Source organism: Coloeus monedula, assembly GCF_965178545.1.
Source record: "Coloeus monedula genome assembly, chromosome: 9".
Lineage (NCBI taxonomy): Eukaryota > Metazoa > Chordata > Aves > Passeriformes > Corvidae > Coloeus > Coloeus monedula.
In genome coordinates, this window is record NC_138789.1 from 9,236,422 (window position 1) to 9,260,373 (window position 23,952).

The window sequence follows — 23,952 nt, forward strand, 5'->3', positions numbered from 1 at the left end:
AATAAATCTTGCCTTATTTCCTTAGACCATTGTAACTGCAACAACATTATCAAATTAGCAAGTAAAACAAGTGTAACCAGACTTTCCTGTACAGAAATAATCTCAGTTCTCAAAAATGTATTATGAAAATGTATAGAGTAAACAGCATGAAAAGGTTTCTGTGTATCTTACATTGCTGAATTTCCATTGCACTGCCTGGTGAGAGACCTGTGAATCTGCCGGTGCATCCTGAGTGCTGGGGCCCTGGTACAAGACAACAATAATTTCAGTCATGGAGGGTAGCAGGGAGCTGATGTCACTGTCACTATTTTCAGTCAACCAGAAACCAATTATCCCTCGCTGACAGGCCAAATTAAATCATTGGGTAGAAGGAGATGCCAGCTATTCTCCCCTAGATTAGGTAACTGGGGCTTTATTACAGTCAGACCTGGTGCTGTGTGTGGAGCCACAGAATACACCTAAGAGCCATTCAGGTCTGTCTCTCTCTCTCTCCCTCCTTTCCATAAGCATTAATGTATTTTTAATCCCCGAGAAAAGTAGTTGCATTTTACATTAAAACTGCTAATCTTTTTATGCATGTAATATTAATAGATCCTTCTATCTATCCAAGTTTATAGAGAACATGAAGTTAGGAGTTTTGCCATGAAAGGTGACAGCTTTCCACTGATTTAAAACTTGAGATCCCAGGTTTTTTATCTAGTACTCTTACAAGGATATAGAAAGTATTTAGCTTATACTTCTTTGAAACTTAAGAGCAAGTTTGACATAGTATTAGGCTGATATACTGAGGGGCTGCCTAGTTCACTGTATGGATTGTCTGGAGCTGAAGAAATGAAGCACTAAGGTGTCAAGGTCCACTCCTGTTCAGGTTAGGACCTAGTTGTGGTCCTCCAAGATCTTCAGGAATGTAGTGCTTGCAATGACACAAGGAAGAGCTACTGAACTAGCTAGTTCATTTAAATTACCAAGTTCAAAAGCTTCTTACATTGCCCAGTAGAAAGCAGAATTTGGTACACAGGTTAAGATACAACTACATGTGCCTGTAGAAACCTGGGTGTACAATGTGATCAGTAGTTTTTATTTAAGAGAAAAAAAATACGTTTGCTATTGAAGGCTTTTCAGAAGTAGAGTATAATGCATAGAAGTTTCTGAATGGGGTAAAAAAATGGAAGGCTGATGATGGTAATTTGTTGGAAGGTTAGCACATGAAGCTGATAAATTACCAGCAGCTATTAAGCCTTTGTGCCTTCAGATAATATCTGCTGTGTAATTATAAGGACAGCTAGAAGCACTCAAATAGGCCTATCAGGTCAGTGTTTATCAAGGCTTCCCAGAGCTCTTCTCCTTCCCTTTGTGATGAACCTCGACATGGTTACAGTTGTCAGGGAATCAAACTCCATCTCTCTGCTAGAGAGGCAGGGCACTTCAAGGTGTAGGAGAGATTAAAATGCTATTCTGCACCCTCCTGGATCACTATCCATGTAATTTGTAGATGCTGTTTGTTTTGAATTATAAAGTCAAAAGTATGTCTAATCTACAATGCATTTTTCCCCAGAGACACAATTGCAGAAACTGAAGGATGATCTAGCGTTAGATGAGCATTTTAACTGTCATTGTTTATTTGTCTGAATTTACATGCTCTATGATGTATTGCCCATTTACTCACAGTCTGGATAAAAGGCTGCAGTTATGAAGCTTACTAGTCTTGTGTAATTGTTAGAAACAAACATTGCATAATGAAAGCATTATATCTGTTTCTGGAGCAACACTATAGTGTGAGAATTTCAGGACCCTGTTTTCTTTTAGGTGACATTCATTATCTGTTCTCTTAATTACATTTGAATAGTAATTACAACATTTTCCCAGGAAAGTATAATTAGGTTCTGATATCAAGAGGCAGACTACAAGTAAATTAATTAGGCTTTGAGGCCACTATCAAAAACCTGGAGCAAGACAAACGTGCCTCCAGTCAAAAAAGCAAGCACACAGCACACAACACAGAAAAGGTGTTTTAACCAAAAAAATAAGGAAATCCAGAATTAATTCTGCGTTGTTAGCAATCCAGTGCACATAAACAGCCAGCTTGTACAACAGGCTTGTACAAGCAATGGCTACAGGTAAGTTATTTTTAAGGAATAACACTAACCAAAAAAAAACACCTAACAACAATTCAATGACAACTGAGTTAGTAAAATATCTGTGTAAATGCAGTAGCAGGAGAAGAACTTCTTGTGGCCATTCCAAAGGAAGCATAACCCTATGAAATCCTGTAATAATCACCTTGTAACAATGACCTTCCCAAATGAAAAAATGAACCAAACCAACATGCTGCCTGGGGTGTCACTGGAGCTAAACCCCTTTCAGTGAATTTCAGTACAGTATGATTGGTTGTATGTGTCTCTTTTGGTGTAGCTTGTCGCTATCCCAAGAGTAATGTTCTTTGGAAAGAAGCATTCGTTTCCAAAACAGCTGAGGGGGAGAACCAGTTTGTGAATTAATTTTCCTTTATTAGGCAAAACTGACAGAGTACTGTAACCCTTCAAAAGGCTACTTGCTTTCCTTCTGGAGGAGTTATGTTTGTTCATCCCTTTTGTAGCTGAATTTTATGCCACCCATCCGTTTTCCAACCTCAGCCACAACAACCATGGGTGCTTTTAATGCTGTTGGGTTCTGCAGCTGACAGGAACTTGGGTGCCTTTACTTGCTAAAGATCTGTTACTGCTTTTCTTCTGAGTGTTTTTTAAATTCTGTTTCCACTAGTGCATGTTATTTGAATCAAGACATTGAGAAGAGACTTCAAAGTAAATCTGGGAGTGAGATTACCTTCTTCTTATTTTTCTTTTTCTGAACTAAACCACAGATTGAAATCTTTAATATTTGTTTATTACCTTGAAAATATGTGATATCAGAAGTGGCTTGGATTAGTTGAAAGGTTTGGTTGGAGGAATCATAATTTATGTTTCAAACTTTTCAAAACACCTTAAAATTATTTAACTTGTTCAAAGGAAAAAAAACAGCAAGAAGGTTATACCTTTTTAAATTGCCAAAACTTTTTTTTCAGCAATTTTTAAGTAATATATGCTTAAAAAAAACCCCACAACTACACACACACACACACAACACACAGAGAAATAAAGTGCAAAACCTTACCCTCTTCCTTCTGAAATGCTTCAAAAATTTCTGACCAGCTCCACTTCAAAGACAAGGTGATTTGTCTAACTTTGAATTTCTGCTCAGTGTTTGGAAAAGAGCTCTCACATTCAAGTGGCATAGAGTACAAAACAATTGTACTTAATTTTGCTCATTATAAATGTGAGTGGATAAATGCACCTATTATTGCTGCAGAACATGTAAAATTTGCATCAATTTGGCCAGATAGAAAATTTTTCTTTCCTGTCTTGAACTACAAGTATAAAACCTATTTTCAGAATCACTGTGGCTTCTGACACATAGAAAATAGGGTCCTAAAGAAATGCCAAACTGTTACAGAGTCACACTGAGTGAGCACAAATAGTGCAGCCTACTAGACTCATTATTTCCATAGCTTCTTAGGGAGGGAAGAGCAAATACAGTCCATCCTGGATGTCCAGCCTTCAGAAAGTGAATTCTATTTCTTGAACAGTTGTGATTGCCATGTCAGAATGGAATTTGGTATAATTCTTGTGGGTTATTGGTTTCCCAGCTTATTTAAAGACACTGTTATACAAGGACATGTTATATTAATCTACTTCATCAAATTAATACTGAAGTCTGACTTTGCTGCTGCAGGAGTCGAGGGGGGTCAAGGTTAACATGGCTCATGTTTATCTATTCTTCAGTAGTAAGATGCTGCCACAGACTGTTTCATTCACTCCAATTAATCTTATTTTGGAAGAGTGAGCTGTATGAGCTCTGTGTTTAGACTACAGTTCATTTAGGAACTTCCAGGGCTACATTTTTGAAAGAGCTCAGCATTTGCTGTTCTTCAGGCATGTGACTCATGCCCGTAGGTTTAGCTGGGGACTAAAAGTCTTTCAAAAGTGCTATGGGGATGTGAAGCTCCTCGTCACTCTGTCACACCAGTGGGTAACATCCTCAATTCTGAGTGCAGTTGAAAGCTAAGAGAAAATCTTACCCTGACAGCATGAGGAGCTGCTGCAACACATACAGGACATGCTGCTGTGGGGATTTCTTGGGTTTTACTGTGAATATGTCTTTTTTAAACAACTTGCTTATAGTCAAGGCACTGAAGATGCAGTTTCTGACAAGAAAATCATGTTTCTTTAATAATTATAATTACATTAGAACTGCTGGCTTAGAAATTCTTGTACCCCAGAAACTCTCAGATTTAGAATTCTTAGTCCCACAAAACTATGTTTGGTGAATGTTGGTGTTAAAGTCAAAACTGGGTGTGAAGAACCAGACCCTCAGCAGCTGAGCGCAACAAGGGCTTTCACCCCGGCTTTCAGTGTATTGGAAGAAGTTAGTACAAAAATGCCATAAAAAAAAAGAAGAAAAAACATGAAAAAGACTTGATATCCAGGAAAATGGAAAGCACTGCGTGAAGTTCAACATATGCAAAGATCTCAGCTTGCCCACACACAAAAATTAGGATGCTGCTCAGCAACAAACTACCTGATGATTTGAGGGACTTTCTGGATACTTGAAGAATATAAGTCAACTACAGTAGGATGTCTCCTCCTTCCCCCTTTCACATCCAACATGATGCTTAGAGGCCAAACTGTGCCACCTCCACCCAGGGGGTGTTTTCCTTTCACTGGCATGGGAACATGATGACATCACATACATCATCACCAGGTCAGCATCACCACCAGTGGTTGAACCAGGTGTGAGATAATCCAAATCAGCCCAAGTTCGGAAGTCAGAATATTTCATTTTACCTTGTGAACAATGTAATTCAAACTGACAAACTTTCAGGATTTAGTTCAATACAAAACTGCAGCCTTTGAGAAAGGCATTGGCATTAAGATGAATGCTGTCTTACCCAATCTTAGCAGAAACTTGAAATCCCTTTGGGGCACCCACCGCTGCTTATTGTTCCCATAATGTTATCTAATACTTTAACACAGAGGCCAACATTTCCAAGAGAAATTCAGTGCTTGCCTGGATCCACACCAAAACACTTCAGAGATGCCTACAGGGAAATTTTGCTTTGCACTTTCTGGAAGTCACATCCTTTAACTGAAAACCTGCAAATCCAGGAGATCCAAATCGTCAGATGCTTTTCAAAACCTTGTCACACTCAGTAGACAATGACTGAATACAGAAGAGGGAAACAAAAATTATCAGGAATATTAGAGATCATGAAAAATTAAGAAACTTCTGTATTTGCCTGTTACAAAAGTTACTTTTTGAGTATTATGGTGTTTTTGCATTGCAAATTTCACTACCTCAAAATGATTTATCACTGTAAGTACAGTGAAACAAAAACAGGGAAAGAGTTTCCTGTTCCTCAGCCCAGTGCTTGGCCTGTGAAACCATGTGTGTTGCCACCTTTCTCTATTTGCAAAGACCAAAATTCAAACAACAGTTTTAGAAGCATCTCCTCCTTCCCAGCCTCCCATATGACTGTGATCATCATCCTGCCCTGTCCCTAGGACAATTACAGTGTTTACTAGAAGTAAACAAAGTGTGTGGTAAAATCAAGCATCTTTGGTTACTAATCCTGCCTTCCTGAGTCTTGCTCTTTCTCCTCCTCTACACTGTTGCCTTCTGGAATTGTTGGGTCTGAATTCCACTTTTTATTGATCAGGTGAAATCATGCTACAAACCTGTGTAAATCTTTTCCAAATATCTTTGAAACTGTGGCTGAACTACACAACTATGTCTTCTGTAACAGATTTGATTTTCAATTTAATTCCAATACTTTCATGTTTAGGTCTTTCTGGTTTGTAGTATGAGTTACCTCACATTGAAGAAAATTAAAAAGAGAATTAGAAGAGGATTTGTAAGACTGTTAACATGTCTAGTCTGCTGAAGTGAAAAGCATAGAGGGAAAAATAGATGTACAACCCATTTAGATCTTAATATAATTTTTGTAAGCTTTTAATATTATAATTATATAATTATTAATTATATAATCTTAATATAAGCTTTTGTAAAAACACCATTTGCCTCATTTTCTCAAGCACTCCTATAACCTTGACACTCCCAGGAAGTTTATTGGTACAGACAGAAGCTTCCTGATTAGATGGTTCATTAGCAGCAAGGTACAGAATACTAATTGCCAATTTTCATCTGCATTGACAAAACCTGACCTAGCATTAATCTGATTGAAATTGCTTCCCTGGTGATGCCTCTTGCTTCCCTGCTTCCCTGATCCCTGCTTCCCAGCCACACACAATGTGATAAAAACATGTTACTTCACAAAAGTTCATCAAAGATAAGTGAATCACACACATTATTGACTTCTGCAGGTCCCAGGGGAATCCTGTCCTGCCTTACACAGCACTTTGTTTTGCCTACCTAAGTGTGAAATACTCAGGAGAGACTTCATATGAAAACCAAACCAGGTTTTACTGCTCCCACCATTTCTATCACATCCAAAATTAGATATATCTGAGCAAATCAGCTTGACACTCCTGTAATCTTTGGTTAAATTTGTATTTTAGGTTGGCAGGTAGAAATCCCTCATTACCCAGTAGGAAAGTGGTTAGCTACCATGAGAATCAAAAAAGTAGTCATAATTTCAAAAAATGTATTACATTTAAGGAAGCAATATGCTTTGCAGGTCTTGCAAAATAATTTTACACTTCCAGCTAAAGCCTTTAAGTTTCATAAAACCATTAATACTCTGAAAATGGACAGAAGCTTGTGCTCTGGCGCTTTACTCCAGCAGAGAAAGAAATAAAAGGAGCAAAGCAAGAGTTCAAAACCCCAAATATTTTTACACCCTAATAAAAATGAAAAGAAAGCTCAAAATAAGTAACATTTATAGACTAAGAAGTTAAATATAGTCATAAAATATTTGTCTGTGGAAAAGTATGGGCCAAAGGAGGTTCCCATTCTCTCTTGCCCAATTCTTGTAGGTGGTTAACTTTGCCAATGTTGCAGGAAATCAATGCAATCGGAAGAGTCGTTCTTGTTGCAAGGAGCCTAATTAAAATGCAAATAGATCTATAGTGGTTTTGTTAATGAGGTGAACAGCTTCCTCTTACAATACAACTCTCTATCTACAAGACCTTTTAGCCATCCCTTATTCATATCGGTTTATCCATTGCCTTGGTTTGTCCATTCATAATTACCCAAAGTGCAACAAGCCAACGAAAAAAAAACTATCTGTGAGCTGTTTAATGAAGAGGTACATAAAGTACCATAAACAGGAAGATGATCTGGATGATTTGGTCAGGTCGATTATTCTAGGAAACGCCATCATCCTGAGTTTTCAATAAATACTTCAGAATGTATTTTAATGCCCAAACCGTGATGTCAGACCAGAGTGACTTCACGCTTTAATGCTCCATAGTTTTTCATAAATGAAGCTCTCCCATTGGTGAACTGGGAACACCAGTGAAATTTAGAATCCCAGTTTCATCTCTGATGAAATTCAGCAACAACTTAAGAGAGGATGTACACAAGAAGCACCGTTTAATACTAGTAAGAAAATCAAAGACCCTAGGAATAATGGACTATTTTATAAATAGAGGCTTTCTGCAGTCGGTAAACAAAATTTGGGACTGAGCTAATATAGGCTGGAGCTTGTGCAGGAAATCTAATGATATATTCAGAGAATCACAGGAATATATGGTGGGAAGGGGCCACCTGCTGAAAGCATATCTAGTTTGAGCGGGTCGCAAAGGGCCACTGTCCAGCTGAGTTCTGTGTATCCAGAACCTTGCTGGGGCAAATGTTATCTTTAGCTCAGTCACTCTTCCACTCTTCCATGAAATCACCCACCTGTTCCTGACTATTATCAGTGCCTTACTTGCCAGTGAACAAAGGGATTTAATAAAAGCTTCAGGTTAGTCAGCATCAGGTATTTTGTAAACTCGCATCTTCTACTTGCATCTTTTACACTTTACATGAATTACTTAACTATTCTAATTTCTGTTCATTTTGTAGTTTACATCAAAACAAGCAAAACATTTTACAGACTGGAAAAGAAGAACCAATTACTTAGGAAAATCACCTGTAAATATATTTGACCTAAAAGACACAGGATGGCACCAATAAAAATTGCACTTTAAATTGGAGCAACATTGAACAATCAGAAAACACGCCTAGCAGTGAGAGGCAGAAGATACACAATTAATTAGTACTGCTGTCATCTGAAACTTGAAAAAACGGCTTATATCAGGAAGCAAAAGATGCTAGATAATGAAATTAGTTGGACAGAGTTGCAATTAAATGTTTTAGAAGAGATAACACTGACTAGTATAGTCTGATACCACACCATTATGTTACTATTGCACGGAAGCAACCAGAACAGAGAAGGCAGCACTTAAGTGAAAGCAAATGACAACACAAACCCCTTTCCCTGAGAAAATGGCATAGCCTCTGACTTTTATGACTACAGAAAAATCTCATCAAAGCTAAGCTCTACTGAGAAAGCATGGAAATTACATTTAGATGTTATGTTTCATCACGTACAAATGATATGCATGCAGAAATTCAAACCTCCTCCTGTAGGCAACGTCAAGGAATTAGGGCAGTGATAAGTTAATTTAGTTTATTCCCCATTAAATTCTGGGATATGAATAGCTCATGAAGAAGAAGAAACATTTGAAAAAAGGCATTGGGAAATGCAGAGCTAAGTTTCAAACAGCTTAAAAAAAGCAGCTCTTTTGGCTATTCAGAAAGTGATTATATTTTAATAACTTTCAAAAGGCCTAGGATGTGTTCATGCACTTGCTGTATGTTTTGTAATTACCAGAGAGTTACATGGCAGAATATTTCATTCCAGTGTCAGTATATGTGTTAATACAATACATTTAAGTTCTCAAATTGGTGGCATATCCATATGTCTGAGATGTGCTCAGTTTGCTGAGAGTACAGATTTTACAGGTACTTGTGCATTTTTCAGAAAAATATCCAGATTTAGTAGATGCGACTTTTCTTGCAGTACTTACCATATATTCCTCAGAATTTAAAACTTTGTATTTGCTAAAATTTGGGGTCTATCTTTCTGAATACTCACATGATTTCTTTTTTAAATTGATTAGTATATGAATTCAGAAAATATTATTGTTCTAAGTAAGTTATATAGTGACAAATTTAAATAATAACGCACTTGAAGCAGGCAATCAGCACTGAGCTAAACTGCATAATTTAGTCCAGCAAAAGAATTCCCAAATGACAGAGTGGTATTTTCATGCTCACGTTGTAATGATTATATCTCTTACTGGATAATTTGAAACAGAAACTAAGTAGACAGATGGCAAGGAGAGGAAAACATCCAAACAACTATAAATGTACATATAAAAAAAAGGGGATTACAAATTGAAAGAGCTGAAAACTACAATTAGACATTTAATTGTATTTAACTTGATAGTTATCTAAGTACTTTCCACTAGGACCCCTGTTCATCATAATGCTCACAGACCATGACATTTGGCCAGGAAATTCAGCCTGGGTTGCCATCAGAGAGACCAGAGCTGGTGAACAGAGTAGGGAGGCTCAGGAGAGTGTGAGAGTAGAGGCTTCCTGGGAAGCAGATGATAGAGCTGCTGATGCCAGGAGAAGGAAGAGAGGGTCTGGAAAGATGTGCCACAAGGTCAGCAGTGGGTGAGTGCACCTACACATGAATGGGATGGGAGAGAAGGAGGAGCTTTGCTGCAGGAGACATTTTAAAATTAATCAGTTCACTGAGCTTAATGAGTGATGTGAAAGTACCTACCTATTATAAACAGCTTTAGTGGATTCATGTTGGCATCAACAGTCTGCTCCCTACTCATCTGAGGCCTTCAGCATATGCTTGACTTTCAGCTTGTACTTTGTTCAGTTAAGCGTACGTGTAATGTTAAACTCATTATCAAAGGCTTCCTGAACTGGGGATTAACATTCTGCTGAAGTGGGGAGCACAAACACAACACCAAATGTATTGAGTGTTACCTCTTTGACAGTAACATAACGTAGCAATGACCAAGCAGATTTTTCAGGCTGTTCCTGGGCTTGGGAATGCCTGGATTCTCACTGAGGCAAGAAGGGCAAGTGCCAAGAGCCAAGGCCCAGGAGGATTGGTAGAGGTGAATGTGATGGAAGGAGGAGATTCACTGCCAAATAGGCAGCTCATCTCTGTCTTGGCCTCAGAGCCAGAATGGCGCTGTGGCAATCATTGCTGTGGCACAGCTTCCCCACAGTGGACACACAAACTGGGTGTGTGAGGTGCCAGCGGGCCAGAGTTTGTACTGGATCATGGGATGAATCCTGGGGCTGCTGCTGCCTGCCCACACCTTCCCTTCTGCTAGACCAGGACAAGGATTTTATCTGTGAACACAGTTGTGATCCGTGGGTGAGGCACGCTGAAACAATGCTGGGCACAAACAGGACATTCCTGTGCCGTACCGGGGTGAGGAGCCGCCGTGGCAGCTGGGGAAGGCTCCCCGACTACGGGCAGGCTGATGGCACCTGCACCAGCCACGGCTGTTTAATACCAGCCCCGGCTATAAACAAATGGGAGTGCAGCCCCTGCCGCCATCCCCTTCTCTTATCGATCCTGCTATGACACCTCCTGGTCCTGCAAGTGACCGGCTCCTCCATGAGCAGTGCAAGCTTATAACACAACCTGATGAAGCTCAGAGGTCCTGCGCCAGCTGCCAGGAGCGTGCCTTTTAGTGAATCCAGTGTAAACAATAACTACAAAACAAAAAAAAATAATACTGAGGAAGAGAACAGGCTAATATCTAACTACTATCTAAAAAGATTGAGAATGGGGATGTTTCGCCTTTTCACTTCATGTGCTATTGGTGTAAGGTAGCAGAATAAACTCAGAAAGCAGAAGTGTTTGTGAGCTGAGTGTGCGAGGAAACGCCAAGTGCTCGGTGAGGAGGAGCGCCGTGCGGCCGGGGCTCGGCGGCACACAGTGAGCGCGGCGCCGCGGCTGCGGTGCGGGGACAGCCAGGCAGAGCAGAGCGCACCATTCCCCGCGCCGTCCCCAGCAACAAAGGGGAAAGACTCCAGTCCAGCTCCCAGACAAATCTGCACCGGGTTTGAAAAATCACTCGGACCTGCCGAAGTAAAACCTTAACAAGCACAACTGCCTTTTGAATCAAAGTCTGCAGGTTTGCAGGGAGCAGGCTGATGAGGGGCACGGGCAGAGATGGCTCGTAGGGGGCTGGGCGCCCCGGGTGTGCCCTGAGCTTCAGACACGAGGAGAAAGCAGTGAGGATCAGCACCAGCCCTTTGGACAACAGGCAACTCGGCAGACGATGTCCTATCAAGATGAATATGGCTCATTCAAGAATTAACTCTCTACTCATCTTCTACCTCAGTTTTTTGCTGCTCATCCATTTAAAAAGTAAGATTTGCACTTTTTCTTATTGTTCTGACATGTCCTCTGGGGAGATGGTTAGACATGCACTTCTAGCAGAAAGCTTGTGTTGTCAGAAGGCTTTAAAAATTTGATGGAGATGCCAAAAAGATTTGGTCCACGAAACTAAGTTGTATGAACTCGTTGCTTGATAGCTTTCCTGATCTCTGTGCTTCAACTTTTTTTTTTTTTTAATAAGGAATGAAAGCATTTTGTTGCTTCACATATTCAAGGTACAGCAATAAATTATTCTGCTAAAACTGTACCTATACTTTAAAGTCTGCTTTTTGATACCACTCACTCAGTAAATCTAAACCTTTCTGATTGAAATCTAGACTAATTTATCCTCTGCTTAAACTGTTCATGTTACATTTTTTAGCAGCATTGCTTTATTATATATACTTTTTTAATTATAACTTCTAGAGAAAGCTGTTATTAAACAACTGTGATGTGTTTGGTGTTGTAAATATGTCCATTATGAGGGAGCATGAAAGTCCAACTACTTTTATAGAGAAAAAGTGTTCTCGGCAAACTTCCACATAAACAGAAGTGTGCAAAATAGTGGAAGTCACAATGGGTTTCCTTGATAATTGTGTCAGATGGCTGAGAGTAAATACAAGCCAAGGAGGCTAAATGGCCTCAGCTGGTGAGGCTGCTGTGTGTGTATGAAAAGCAGCAGCTCTTGAACATGTTTAAAATGAAGATCTGCGGGATGTGTGCCTGAGGAGGCTGTTTGATTTGTGTCTGTTGCATGTGAATAGCAATAACACAAAGCTTTGAGCAGCTGCCATTAAACAAGAAGACTTGGCATTAGCGTACAGTGTTGTGTAATCTGGGTCACCTTCTGTTGCTGCATCACTCAAATTGTTACTTGGACAGTTTACAGCCCAACATAAATTAAAGACTAAAAAGCAAACAGATGCAGTTGGATCAACCAGCACTGAAAAAAAAAAAATCCCACACTTGAAGATATAAGACAAATACAGAATGTCATAGAAACATCACTTTATGCTAGTAATTTTGGTTTTGGGGACGTGCTGATGTGAATCAGGGAAGCCAAAGTGCTTTCTCTAAATTAACTCACAACAGGACTGTATATTTCTAAATTTGGCCAAACCGGAACAAGGACATGTCCTAAAAAAAAAAAGGAAAAAAAAAAAGAGACTGGACCTTTAACTTCCACAAAGCAATTTTCAAAGTCTACATCCTGTAGGACTAACTACCAGAAAGTCCCTAAGACAGAGTCTGCTATCTAAGTAAAAGAAAGTAATAGGAGTAGTGTTAAGAAAATTTCATTTATACATGAGGCAGGCAAATCTGAACAAAATATAAAAGCTTTGGGAAAGGGAATTAAAAGTTAAGTTCTTATAAATTAAGAAGGTCACATTAAAAACATCATGCACAAAAAACCCAAAAAAAAACAAAAAAAAAAAACATTGCTAGAAAGTAAACAAGAAAAAAAGCCCCTAAGAATCAGTTTAAAGAAAAAAGATAAATACAAATTTTGGCTTTCACCTTGGGTGAGCTTTGCTCAGTGCAGGATGCCAAAGGCGAGAAAAGTAATTGAATGTCATTTTATGCCTTTTCCTTAGCCCTGTTAACTGGGATGACACCTCAGATGTGGCACGGGTTTTCTCTGGGTTATGGCCATATGGCCAGTCTCAAGCAAGGGGCTTTTCAGTCTTGAAGGATTCTCTTTCTCAGGTAGAACTGTGGCTGTTGCAAAATGATGTGATACAAACTGATATACCAGGATGGAGCAGCTGCACTGGGAGCCAGAATCAGGCTCAGGACCATCTCTCTATCAGTGCTGTGTATTTAATGATCTCAATAGGTATTTTCTCTTTAAAAAGTTTGTACATCATTTGAAACTGCTAACAGTTTCTGTTAATAAAAACATAACTGTGAACAGATAAGACAGAAATAGAAGCAGAAGAATTGACTGCAATTACTTTCCTACTTAAAAATTAAAGCTGAGAAAGACCAAGATAGAAAAGCTAAGGATAAAATGGAACAGAGCTGATTGATGATATTTATAAAAGTTGTATCAGACATTATGTTTTTAGAATCAATTTACTGGACTTGTCTTCCCAAAGGATTCTCATCTTAGGTCCTGCTTAAAGTCAGGATGTTCCTTATAACTATTTATTCTCGAGAATTTGGAAAATTAATAGTATTTTGAAGCCATGAACACTGTATGCAAGCATTCAATACAAGCTGGGTTATATGGCATTTTGTGAATATAATTTGTTTCTACAAATCATACCAAATGAGCTACTCACAGAAAATTAATCTGGGGACATCCAGAAATACCCAGCTCTGTGTGAGGAGGGACCATGAATCATTAGGTACAAGAGTTGACAGGAAGCATGTCCCAAATCCAGCACAACACTGATAACTCAGTGCTGCTGTACTATTGTCTAACAGGAATTACAAACATGACACTGTGGGCAGAGAGTTGCTTATGAAATAGAGGACGAGAAATTATGATAAATACATGTGTATTTACATATGTCATATCAGTTTTGGAAGTGATTCTGTCTGAAGTCAAGTTCAGAATCTTTTAATTCAACATCCAAGTACTGATATTTTCTTTTTTTTAAAAAAAGTTTTACAATGGATTATCTATCACTACTGCAGAATTGCCTTTCTTTTTGCAAAAATTCAGAAAATAATATTTTAAGCTCAAAACTATTGCCCAGATAAGTTGTGGGTGCCCCATCTCTGAAAGTGTTCAAGGCCTGGTCTAGTGGAAGTTGTCCCTGCCCACAGCAAGGGGTTCAAACTAGATGATCTTTAAGGTTCTTTCCAACCCAAAAAATTCTGTGATTCTATTTTTTTCCATTTTAGTGACCTTTCAGCAGGGTTGAAAAAAATTATTATTTACTTCAAAATAAATGCTTCATAAGTTGTTCAAATATTCATAAATTAAAAATGGAAATTCATATGGGATTGCTGCTAATGTGAGCAAAATATCTGAGCTTTACTTGCAGCCTTTTTCCACCCCTCTGAGATGCTGGCACTGTGCAATTTTTCCCCATGGACAAGAACTCTTAATTTCCCACAACTATTCCCATTACTCACGAAACTTCTAATTACTGCTTAATTACTGTGTTAGGAATAAAGCTCTGCTTATAAAGAGATTTGTGGTTTTGCTCACACTGTTCATCCCTCCTGCACACTCGGATGATGTAAGGAGCTTTCCAGCAAAGTCTTGTTAGCGTGGTTTGATGAGTTCACAGCCCACTCGGCAGCTCCTCATTAGCCCTCCGTGGAGCTGAGCCTGTCAGAGCTGCACTCAGCAGCCTCTGAGCACAGGCACCAGCAGCCCTGCAGCCCTGCCTCCCTCCTGGCTGTCACACGTTGCATCTGGAGCACAGCAAAAATGAAGCATCCTTCAGATGTCTGCCATCATCTTCCCTAAGCTAAAAGCAACAGCTTCTAGACCCACTTGTAATGGTGCTGGGTTGGTTTTGTTTTTCCTTTTCATTTATATATTTTATTATGGATAACATCTCTATCTCTGGAATGAAATGAAATCTTAAGAATGAAAACTAGTAGCCCTGTAACTTTTAAAAAAGGCAATAACTTCTCCAAGATAAATGTGTAAAAGTGACATTAAGAACACCACAACCATAACTGTATTTGAGTCTCTCAGTTCAAGTTCTTACAAGTCATCCTTAGGGTGCTACACCTACCATTCCAAGAGCAGAGTAAGGATGTCAGGTTACAGACCACCTCTCTGCTGTGTGCTCTGTAACTTGGGAACTGTCACCACGGAGAACCTCTGGAGGTTAAACATTTCCCCACATCCTGTTCAGTCATTCAGAAATTATAGTGCAAGAAATCAGCATCTTCAAAAAAATTAGCCCTCAAATGACAGTGATTTTGGCAATACAGCACAAACACTTAATGATGTGTTCACAGTCATGGGACAAAAAGGGAATTCTGCAGCAAAGATACTGATCAGTCTCTGCAAGCAGGTGTTGTTTGTGACTAATGATGTATTAGGAAAGAGTCTGATGGGCAAGAAAGGAGGTTGTGCAAAAGGGTGTTCTATCATTCATGCTTAACCAGCAGCACAGACCTCACACAGATCTTGAAACCCTGTTATCCCGTTATGTTATCCTGTATCCATGATAATGTACCAGAGAAACTGATGCTGGAAAGTTAAAGCGTTTCGTACAAGCAGAGGATATAAACCTAATGTTTCAATATATACATAAACCTTTCAAAGGTGCCCTCATACAAAGTTTGCATATCTATCTATCTATCCATCCATCCATCCATTTATCCACAGTTTTTTGTTCTCCCTGTGTTACTTTGGTAAACCTAAAGCACCCAGGGAGCCTTTTCCTTGTGCAAATCTCTATACCTTTTCCTCTCTGCTAGAGGAAGCTCAGAAAAAAGCCAACCCAGTGCTGTTTAGAGAATGCTCAAATTTTGATGGCCAAATTGTGTACTTCCCCACTGAAAAGTTACAGGGAAAGGCAAATATTTTGCTGTTATGCACTGACAGTAAAATGACATGTAAGACACAGGAGAGCAATCAAACCACTGTTCAGTACTGGCTGTATCCAGTTTTGAGTGCTGCTGTGAGCAAGAGAGAGACAATTAGGAAAATGCTGGAAAGGGACAGCAAAAACAGAAAGACATTTAGAAAGATGTGCCCTCGGAGAAAGGGTCACAGGAACAGAAGCCTGAGGGAAGACATGATTACAGTCTTACCTCCACAAAGGAGAATGGCAATCAAGGATGACGATGAGATCAGTTGCTCCCTGTGACCTCTAGAAGGGCAGGCTCTGGAAAATAATAGATTCCACATACATCAGGGAAGATTTGTGTGAACTATCTCAACTGAAGGGTAATTAAGACTCTATATCAGAACTTTTTAATGAATGGGTTAGATAAATATCTGCCAGAGATTGTCTAGACTGCTGTCTCACAGCTGGAGTTACACAGACAGCAGGCAGTCGGCACCACCTTAGGGGTGATCTCTGAAGATCGCAGGGGACAGAGCCCCAGAGAGGCACAGGTGGGGACTTGCCCCAAAGGTTGTGGTGGCACTGAGGCTCCAGGGTAGCTCAGGCACAGCTCTTGGGCAGGGTGAGGAGATGGCTCCCTTCCCTTCTGCACAACTGGGGATTACCTGCTGTGCAAAACAAGGGCAGCCCTGAACCCAGCCCCCTGTGTTGCAGCAACAACAGAATTGTTGCCTAAATTTCAATGAGAAAGTAATTTACTCTCATTCTTTGAGACATCAAGAACCTACTCTTATTTTTTGGTACCCTAGACTTAAAATAAGAACTGAAGGTACTCGTTACAACGAGGACAGATAGTACCCCCATGCTAGAGATTATGTAGTTTGACTTCTGGCTTTTGGAGTGAAATCACTTATATTTTCACTTGCATTTTGAGTATACTTGATATGTCAGCAGTATGATGCAAGAAAATATAATTAATAAATGGATTATCAATATCAAAATTTTCATGGTCAGAAACCTGAAAAGGAATGAAAAACATGGATTGCCTGCTGAACCTACCAGCGTCTCACTTCATATAAAAAGGAAATGCAAGACTGGAATGTTTTGCACAATAACAAATAGCAGTAGATTCCTAGGAAACTGTTCTAACTGGCCATTCTGGATACAGTGCAACAAATTAACATTGGAGTAGGAGTCTTCATTCTGCTTATTCTGCTTCATCTAAGAGAAATTTAACATTTTATTTTAATGGAGAAAAAACCACTTATTTGTGAAATATCAAGGTTTAAATATATATGTGTATATATATATATCTCCAGCCAGCTACAAAGCAATAAATAAATATGTCTTAGTCCATGTTGCTTAACTCTCTCTAATAAATAAGTTAAAGAAATAGCAACCTAAGTGCCTTTGATCCTGCCTACAGGGGTTTGCAGCCAAAGACTTCCCAGGGATACTTCTACTTTTGGGTTTGTTTTTATAATTCACATCCCAGCATTAAGAAAATATTTTAGACAAGGCCTCAATCTCTAGGCAACCTTGAGTATTCCCTTTGCTCTTTGTGATGGCCAAAAACCAGACAAAATGTCCTGATATTTACGTTTTCTAAGGGAAGCTTTTCAAACTAATTGACTCATCTGGAGTCACAGACAGTAGGCAGCAAGGAGATAAGTGATACATATTATTTTCTAGATTGGTATTACAGATTAATTTGTTGGGTTTAGGGACTGACATGTTTTGTCAGCTCTCGCTGTACTTCTCTGTTTCCGAGGCCATTCCCAGTGCCACATTGTATGAAAGCCCTCTCACACCAGCAAACAGCAAAAAAAACTCAACAGCCCAGATAAACCCTTTAACAATGAGATTCTTATGTTTACTTTGTATTGATTATATCTTACTCAGCCATAAAATGGGTCAACAGGAAGCTGCTTCCATCTTTTGACAAAGACTGCAGCTGACAGGGCCTCTCGGCGGGCACCACGCAGCTGCCACTGCAGCTCTGCAGGGCTCCTCCAGGCCCAGCAAAACGTCCCTCTCCAGGCATCAACAAAGCAAGGCTGCTGCAACTTCAGGGTTAGGGCAGCTTCTGCCTGCCTGGAATCTTATCAGCGGGGACAGAAATCAGAGTATTTCAAGGGCTAAATATTTCTGTGGGTAGAAAAGGGGCATGGGCTGCTAACCCGTTACACACAGTGTCCCCGCTCCAGCAGCCGAGGATCAGGGCACTTTCCTGGTGCGTCCTTCTGTGCTGGGAAATGCTGTGCCTGAATAATTGTGGCCTGGGTGGATGCTGGGGGGAAAGAGAAGAAACTCCTTGCTTCTTTTTACTGCTCTTGCTTGCCTACCCAAGGCTGAGCATACTGGCAGCCTAGCCCCTTAAACCTTTCCTTGAATAATGAGACAGACAAAGCATCTTTAACTGCATTAGTCAGGGGGTTTGCAGACAGGACACATTCCTTCAAAGTGCTCTCAATCACAGTGACTGAGATCAAGGCTGTGGGTAAACAAACAAAACTTTGTACCTCTCCCTTAGAGCTCAGCCATGGACACAATGGTGTGACAGTTCCTTTGCTGAGGTTTTTGAGAGGTACAACTATGTTCCTATACTGTGGTGCTACCAAAGTCTGACTGCCCTCTGAAATAAAGGCCAGAGATGCTCTAATTCACATCCAGGCTGCCAGGGAGGCTATGGGCAGCATGAGAGGCAGCATACACTGGCCACACTCTTCTCTTGACAGTTCCAGTCTCCCTTGGTGGGGTTTCCAGCAGGGATGATACAGAACACTTCATTAGCTCTTTCTTCCACAAGGAGGGCCCTAGCTCTGAATTTGACTGTGACACATTTCTTTCTTTCCTTGAATGTGAGCTAGAGGACTTTGAAAACAACATAATTTGACAGGAAGCCAAAGCAAGGGCTCAGAAAGATAGACAGTCATCAGTCTGCAAGAATCCAAGCAACTGCAATTTAAGTAACCTGCACTGACAGATTACCCACAGCAGGGAACCCATAACTCTCACTGTAATAATGTGGCCTTGAAGAGACATCTGTGTACAGCAGTAGCTTCAGACATGTTTAGCTAAGCTTCATGACAATTTGTAGGTACTTCAAAAGCAGCTGTGATACTGCTCCTGGTATGGCAAACCATCCATGAGTCTGAACACAGTGAGTGTCCACACAGCTCAAAGAAGAGATCAGGCTCTGGTATCTGCAGTGAAGAGTCTGCAGTGTAACTCACCACCCTCCCAACAGCTGGAAAGAGAGCCCCTGAGAGTGTGTGAGAACTAATACACATCACCGTGCTGATCCTTGGGCATCAGCCACCTCTGTTGCAGGAAGGGTGTGCTGGCTATAAGAAAGGCAAAAACACTACTACCCCTTAGTTTCCTTTGATAACCTCATAAATAAGATACAGAGAGAGAAGGCACCAATCTTGTAAAATAAGCAAACAGTGGCTGCATAACAAAAGAAACGTGCAATGCCAGTGAGAAGAAGCCAGGGAATGACACTGATGTATCAGAGATCGCATCAGAGCTATTAAATGGGATGAAGACGTGCAAGGCTCTTGTAAGCTCTTCTTTTCCCTGTTCAATCTTAAAAGAACTCTGAAAGCCAGCCTCCACTGATTCCCACCATAAAATGTAGGAAAATATGAAAAATGTGTTTGTGGAATGATATTTTGATCCTTACCTGTATACTTATTTGGAGCAGAATGCAAATAGGTGCCTCTGCAACTCAACTGCAAAAGGCAAAAATCTGGCCATCATTTGTAAGACTCACCAATTCAGCCTTTCTAGCTAAACCCATCCCTTCTCTCTCATTAAATACAGCTGACATTTGTAATTCAATTTGCAATACTAATGGTACTGAACATTTTGCAAGCCTCAGTCCATGTAAAAATGCCCTCTGTTTGATATAACAAGAACTATCTGTTCTGTTTTCTCTCGAGTATGTCTTAAATGTCTGATTCAATTTAGTCTAACATCTTCCCATTTTGGAGCTCATGGAAAAGTGCAAGAAGATTAAAGTTACTAAAATCAATTGCCATTTTCACATTCAAAAGGCTGTTTCCAAAGAACACTGTGTTTCCCAAAAAACAAGTGGGCAACTTGGAACTTCCACCATTTTCCACAGTAGTGAAGTGACAAAACTGAGAGGTGTTTGGAGCAAAACTTTAATGGAATTAAACAGGAGAAGGAAGGATTGGCACTGAACACGTTTGAAGGATCTGGATATAAAAATCTTTCCAATAACAGACCGACCTAATGATCTGACAAGTGATAGAAAGGAATAAAAGGGAGAAATTTAGTTCTCTGCACCCAACAGAACAAAATCAGATCTATTTTTACAGCACTCCTCTTACAGCCTTAAAGCCATAAACACTCCATACTTCATTTTGTTTGGGGAATTGCCCACAGATTCATGCAGGCACTTTGTGTTCCCAGAGATGTCTGTAAGTGTTCTCACTGCCCGGGGACCAAAAAAAATACCCTACAGTGGCCCTCCTGTATCCCCAGCCAACGCCTCCAAGCTGGCAATAGTTTTGCTGCAGTCACACAGACATATGTTGTATGTACTTTTGCTATTCCACAAGGAACCTTGGGCAGAGTTGATTTCAGGGTTTTTTTTCTGGTTTAACTTCCTAAGTTAAATGTGCAATGCCAGTGAGAAGAAGCCAGGGAATGACACTTTGCATTTCAGTGAAGATGCTGTGCTATGTCCAGCAAGGACCAGCATGGCTTTCCTTATGAAACCAGGAAGTTAGGGGTTGTAATCAAGAATGGTTTCTTTTCAAGGAGATGGAGAATGATGTCCTTTGAAATATTTGAGATTTTGAGATTGATACTTTGGCTGGCAACAATTACTCTGCTTGTTACAATCCAGGTCTTAAACTAAACGTTGAGGGGACTGCATTCTTCAATACTACTAGAAGCAAAGGGAGACTGTTATTACACTTACTGAGATTTTTGTGCAACAGATAAGCAGCATCAGAAATGTGTTTGCATCTTGAATTGCACCATTTCTTCTTTGGGTGAACACAGAAATATGTTCTAGAGGGCACTCATGCAACAACCTGCCAACGCTATTTAATTGTGCTTCAGTTTCAGATATACTGTGTCAACATTTCTACAGACAGGGGAACCCTTTCCTGACTTTTATTAGCATAACTGCAAACACCCAGAGAGCTGAGAGATGGATTTTCCTGCCTTTTAAACCTGCACATCTTTTATGTCAGGGCTCTGAATCAGCCTGAAGAATTTTGGGTCTTCATGGGTGACTGCTTCTTTTGTGCAATCCCTGATGAGCGCCACCACTTCCATTAACCACAGGCATGTGGTTACACATGCTTACAGTAAACGTGGCTTTCCAAAAATGAGAAACTTGTACTAAATCATTTCAGAAAGTTCCGAGAAGTAGTCACATCATAGACAATGGGTGCTGAGCTTTCTGCTCTAGTTGACACAGTGGCTTGGACTAGATGATCACCAATAGTCCCTTCCACCCCTTTCTGTTCCATGTGAACCACTTGGATTTTAGCTGAGCCCATTACTATAATGCTGGCAAAGCAGTCACTCCAGGGAGTGTATCAGAAATGCTGTCCCACCAAATCTGACACATTTTTTACCATTCAGTAATAAAGGTCTTTAGAGTTCATTGGAAGCTGGTTAGTGACAGGAAAAACTGTGAAGTGGAAAGTATGAGGAAAGAGACTGCAATGTATATTTCAGACTCCTTTTGGAAAAAACAAAACAAAATTCAGTTACTAGATTCATTGAAAAAACCAAAGAAAAAGTCTCCACGGTGTTACCACTGTAGTGCTGACTTAGTTACTGTCTCTTCAGGACCCCCTGCAAAGTAGTAGGAATTTGGATGTGCCCCTGAAAAAGACCCCATGCTCAGAAATGTATCCAGACATCAAGGATGAAAACAGTCTTAACACAGAGGAAACTCCTATGTATAGAGGAGAGCTTGAATTCTATAATGATTGTTCAGCTGCCACAGGGACATCTGTAAAACTTGTCACTTGCCTTTAAAAAAAAGGTCTAGTGTTTTTAAGATCTTGACCTTGATGAGAGGTCCAGTGGTTCAGCCTTTCAAACTGCAGTCATGCCCTATTCCAGCTATTACATGCTTCATTTCTGTTAATCTTCTCTAATTAGTTCTGCTTCTCAAGTGAAGTCTTGGAATCTAACATTTTTCTGTGCTAATACCAAGGGCTCTGCTTTCATGTTCAAGGTCAGTCCAGCATTTCACCTTGTAAAACTCATTTGTCCTCCCTGCACTTAAAATTGTACACTGAATTTGAGTTTAGACATCAGTTTAGACTCTCTCAAAGACATCTGCAGACTTTAAAGTTATCCTTAAAGGTGTGGTCGTGCCCAAAGCCAGCAGAGTCACACAAATGTGGAGGAACAGACTTCTTTTAGATTCTTTCTCTTCCTTGCAAATGTGCAGAGAAAATTTCCTCCTATGAAAATAATTTCAGCTTTTTCCTTGTGAGGTGTTTTGCATGCTTTACAACAAATAAGCAGATTGGGCCTCAGAGCTTGCAAGGAGGCACATGACAGCTTTATAGGTGAGAATGCTGAGCTGAGAAGGGCAAGGTGAATACCTTGCTTGCAGTGAGAGAGCTGTGAACACAATCCAAGTGATCTCCCTGCTCAAATCACTAAATTTCGATCTTGTGTTTCTCCCTTCATCTGTTATACACACACATTAATATAGATATGTATTAGGAGCACGACACAGAGTTTTCCAGATTCTTCTTGTGCCTGAGAGATCTGTAATATGGCAAGTATTTCTTTTTTAAAAGTGGCATTATTGTTTATTCACTCTTATAACAAATGGAAGCACTTTTTGCATGTGCAATTTCCATTGCTAACTGTAAGAATTTCCGTATCACTTCTTTTATTTGATGACTCTTAGCTGCCTCTTGAAGGGATCAGGTCACTCACTTGCCATCCCACAGCCCTTCCTTTGTGATAACTGGAGAGATTCAGTGATTACTGGAGGCACATGATGGCTGAGGTGTGAACACTAATGGCAGGAGGCATCTGAGCCCCAGGCAAGAAACACACTCTTCTCCAGCTGATGCTCAATCCAAAATGGCAGAATATTTTCAGGTTAAAAAACCTTAACTGGGCAAGGGGGAAAAGTCAACCTTCAGTGATATAGAACCTAGACTTTGAACATATAAGGAATAACTCGTATTCCTTGGAGCATTGCTGCTGTAGCTGGGGGTAAAATTTACAGTTCATCTCAATGGGTCACCCAGGCTCGATGCTTTTATATTTAATGGTGTCATGAATTGCAAATAAGCATAACCCAGAAACAGGATAATGGCAGAAAAGCAAGCATTTTTATGGTTCGGTTATTTCATATGCAACAAGTAGGAAAATCTGTTAACTATTCAACCTACTTCCTTAAAATAAATGATAATAAATATGTAAATGCAATATGTGGAAAAGACTTGGCCTTTTCAATTTTGAATAGTTAACACTTAATTCTTGTATCTGAAAATACAACGCCTGAAATATTTTGTGGAATTTATGGAACTATTTACAAGTTCAATTTTCTTAAACCTCTCCAGTGGGATTTATAAAACATTATTTAGAAAGCATAGATAACAGCATATTTATTTTTCCAGAACTGCAATTGTATTCACAAATGTCCATCTAAACCCTCTTATATCTGATTATCCTGATGTCCAGAAACAGGACAGAAATAGTAGAAAGCCCTTTCATTCTCCACACCTCTAAGGTTGAGGAGGAAGGAACAGCACAAGCACAAAGACCAAATTCACAGACTTGCTGCAGGACCCATGCCTAATTTTAAAACCTGAAAACTGTTCTAAAGGTTAACACTCACTCTGCACAAGACTTCAGTAGAGATGGAGTGCAGTACAGGGCTTTGGTGCCAGAATTTAGGCCTAGATGATCTGCACATCTGTAGTTTGTTCATCCTCATGACAATGTGCCACCTTTCCAAGGATATTTCAGAAA

At 39.9% G+C, this 23,952-nt stretch overlaps 1 protein-coding gene across 1 annotated transcript in view; it reads left to right on the top strand.

Moving 5' to 3' along the window:
- Nucleotides 1–11,379: 11,379 nt before the first annotated feature.
- The window catches only part of CRB1 (crumbs cell polarity complex component 1), a gene marked incomplete at both ends in the record, with an annotated part of 95,816 nt that continues 83,243 nt past the window's right edge, over nucleotides 11,380–23,952 (top strand). Inside the window, one exon of the mRNA XM_082286718.1 lies at nucleotides 11,380–11,455. Within this exon, the coding sequence (XP_082142844.1) occupies nucleotides 11,380–11,455 (76 nt within the window). The remainder of the gene's footprint in view (nucleotides 11,456–23,952) is intronic.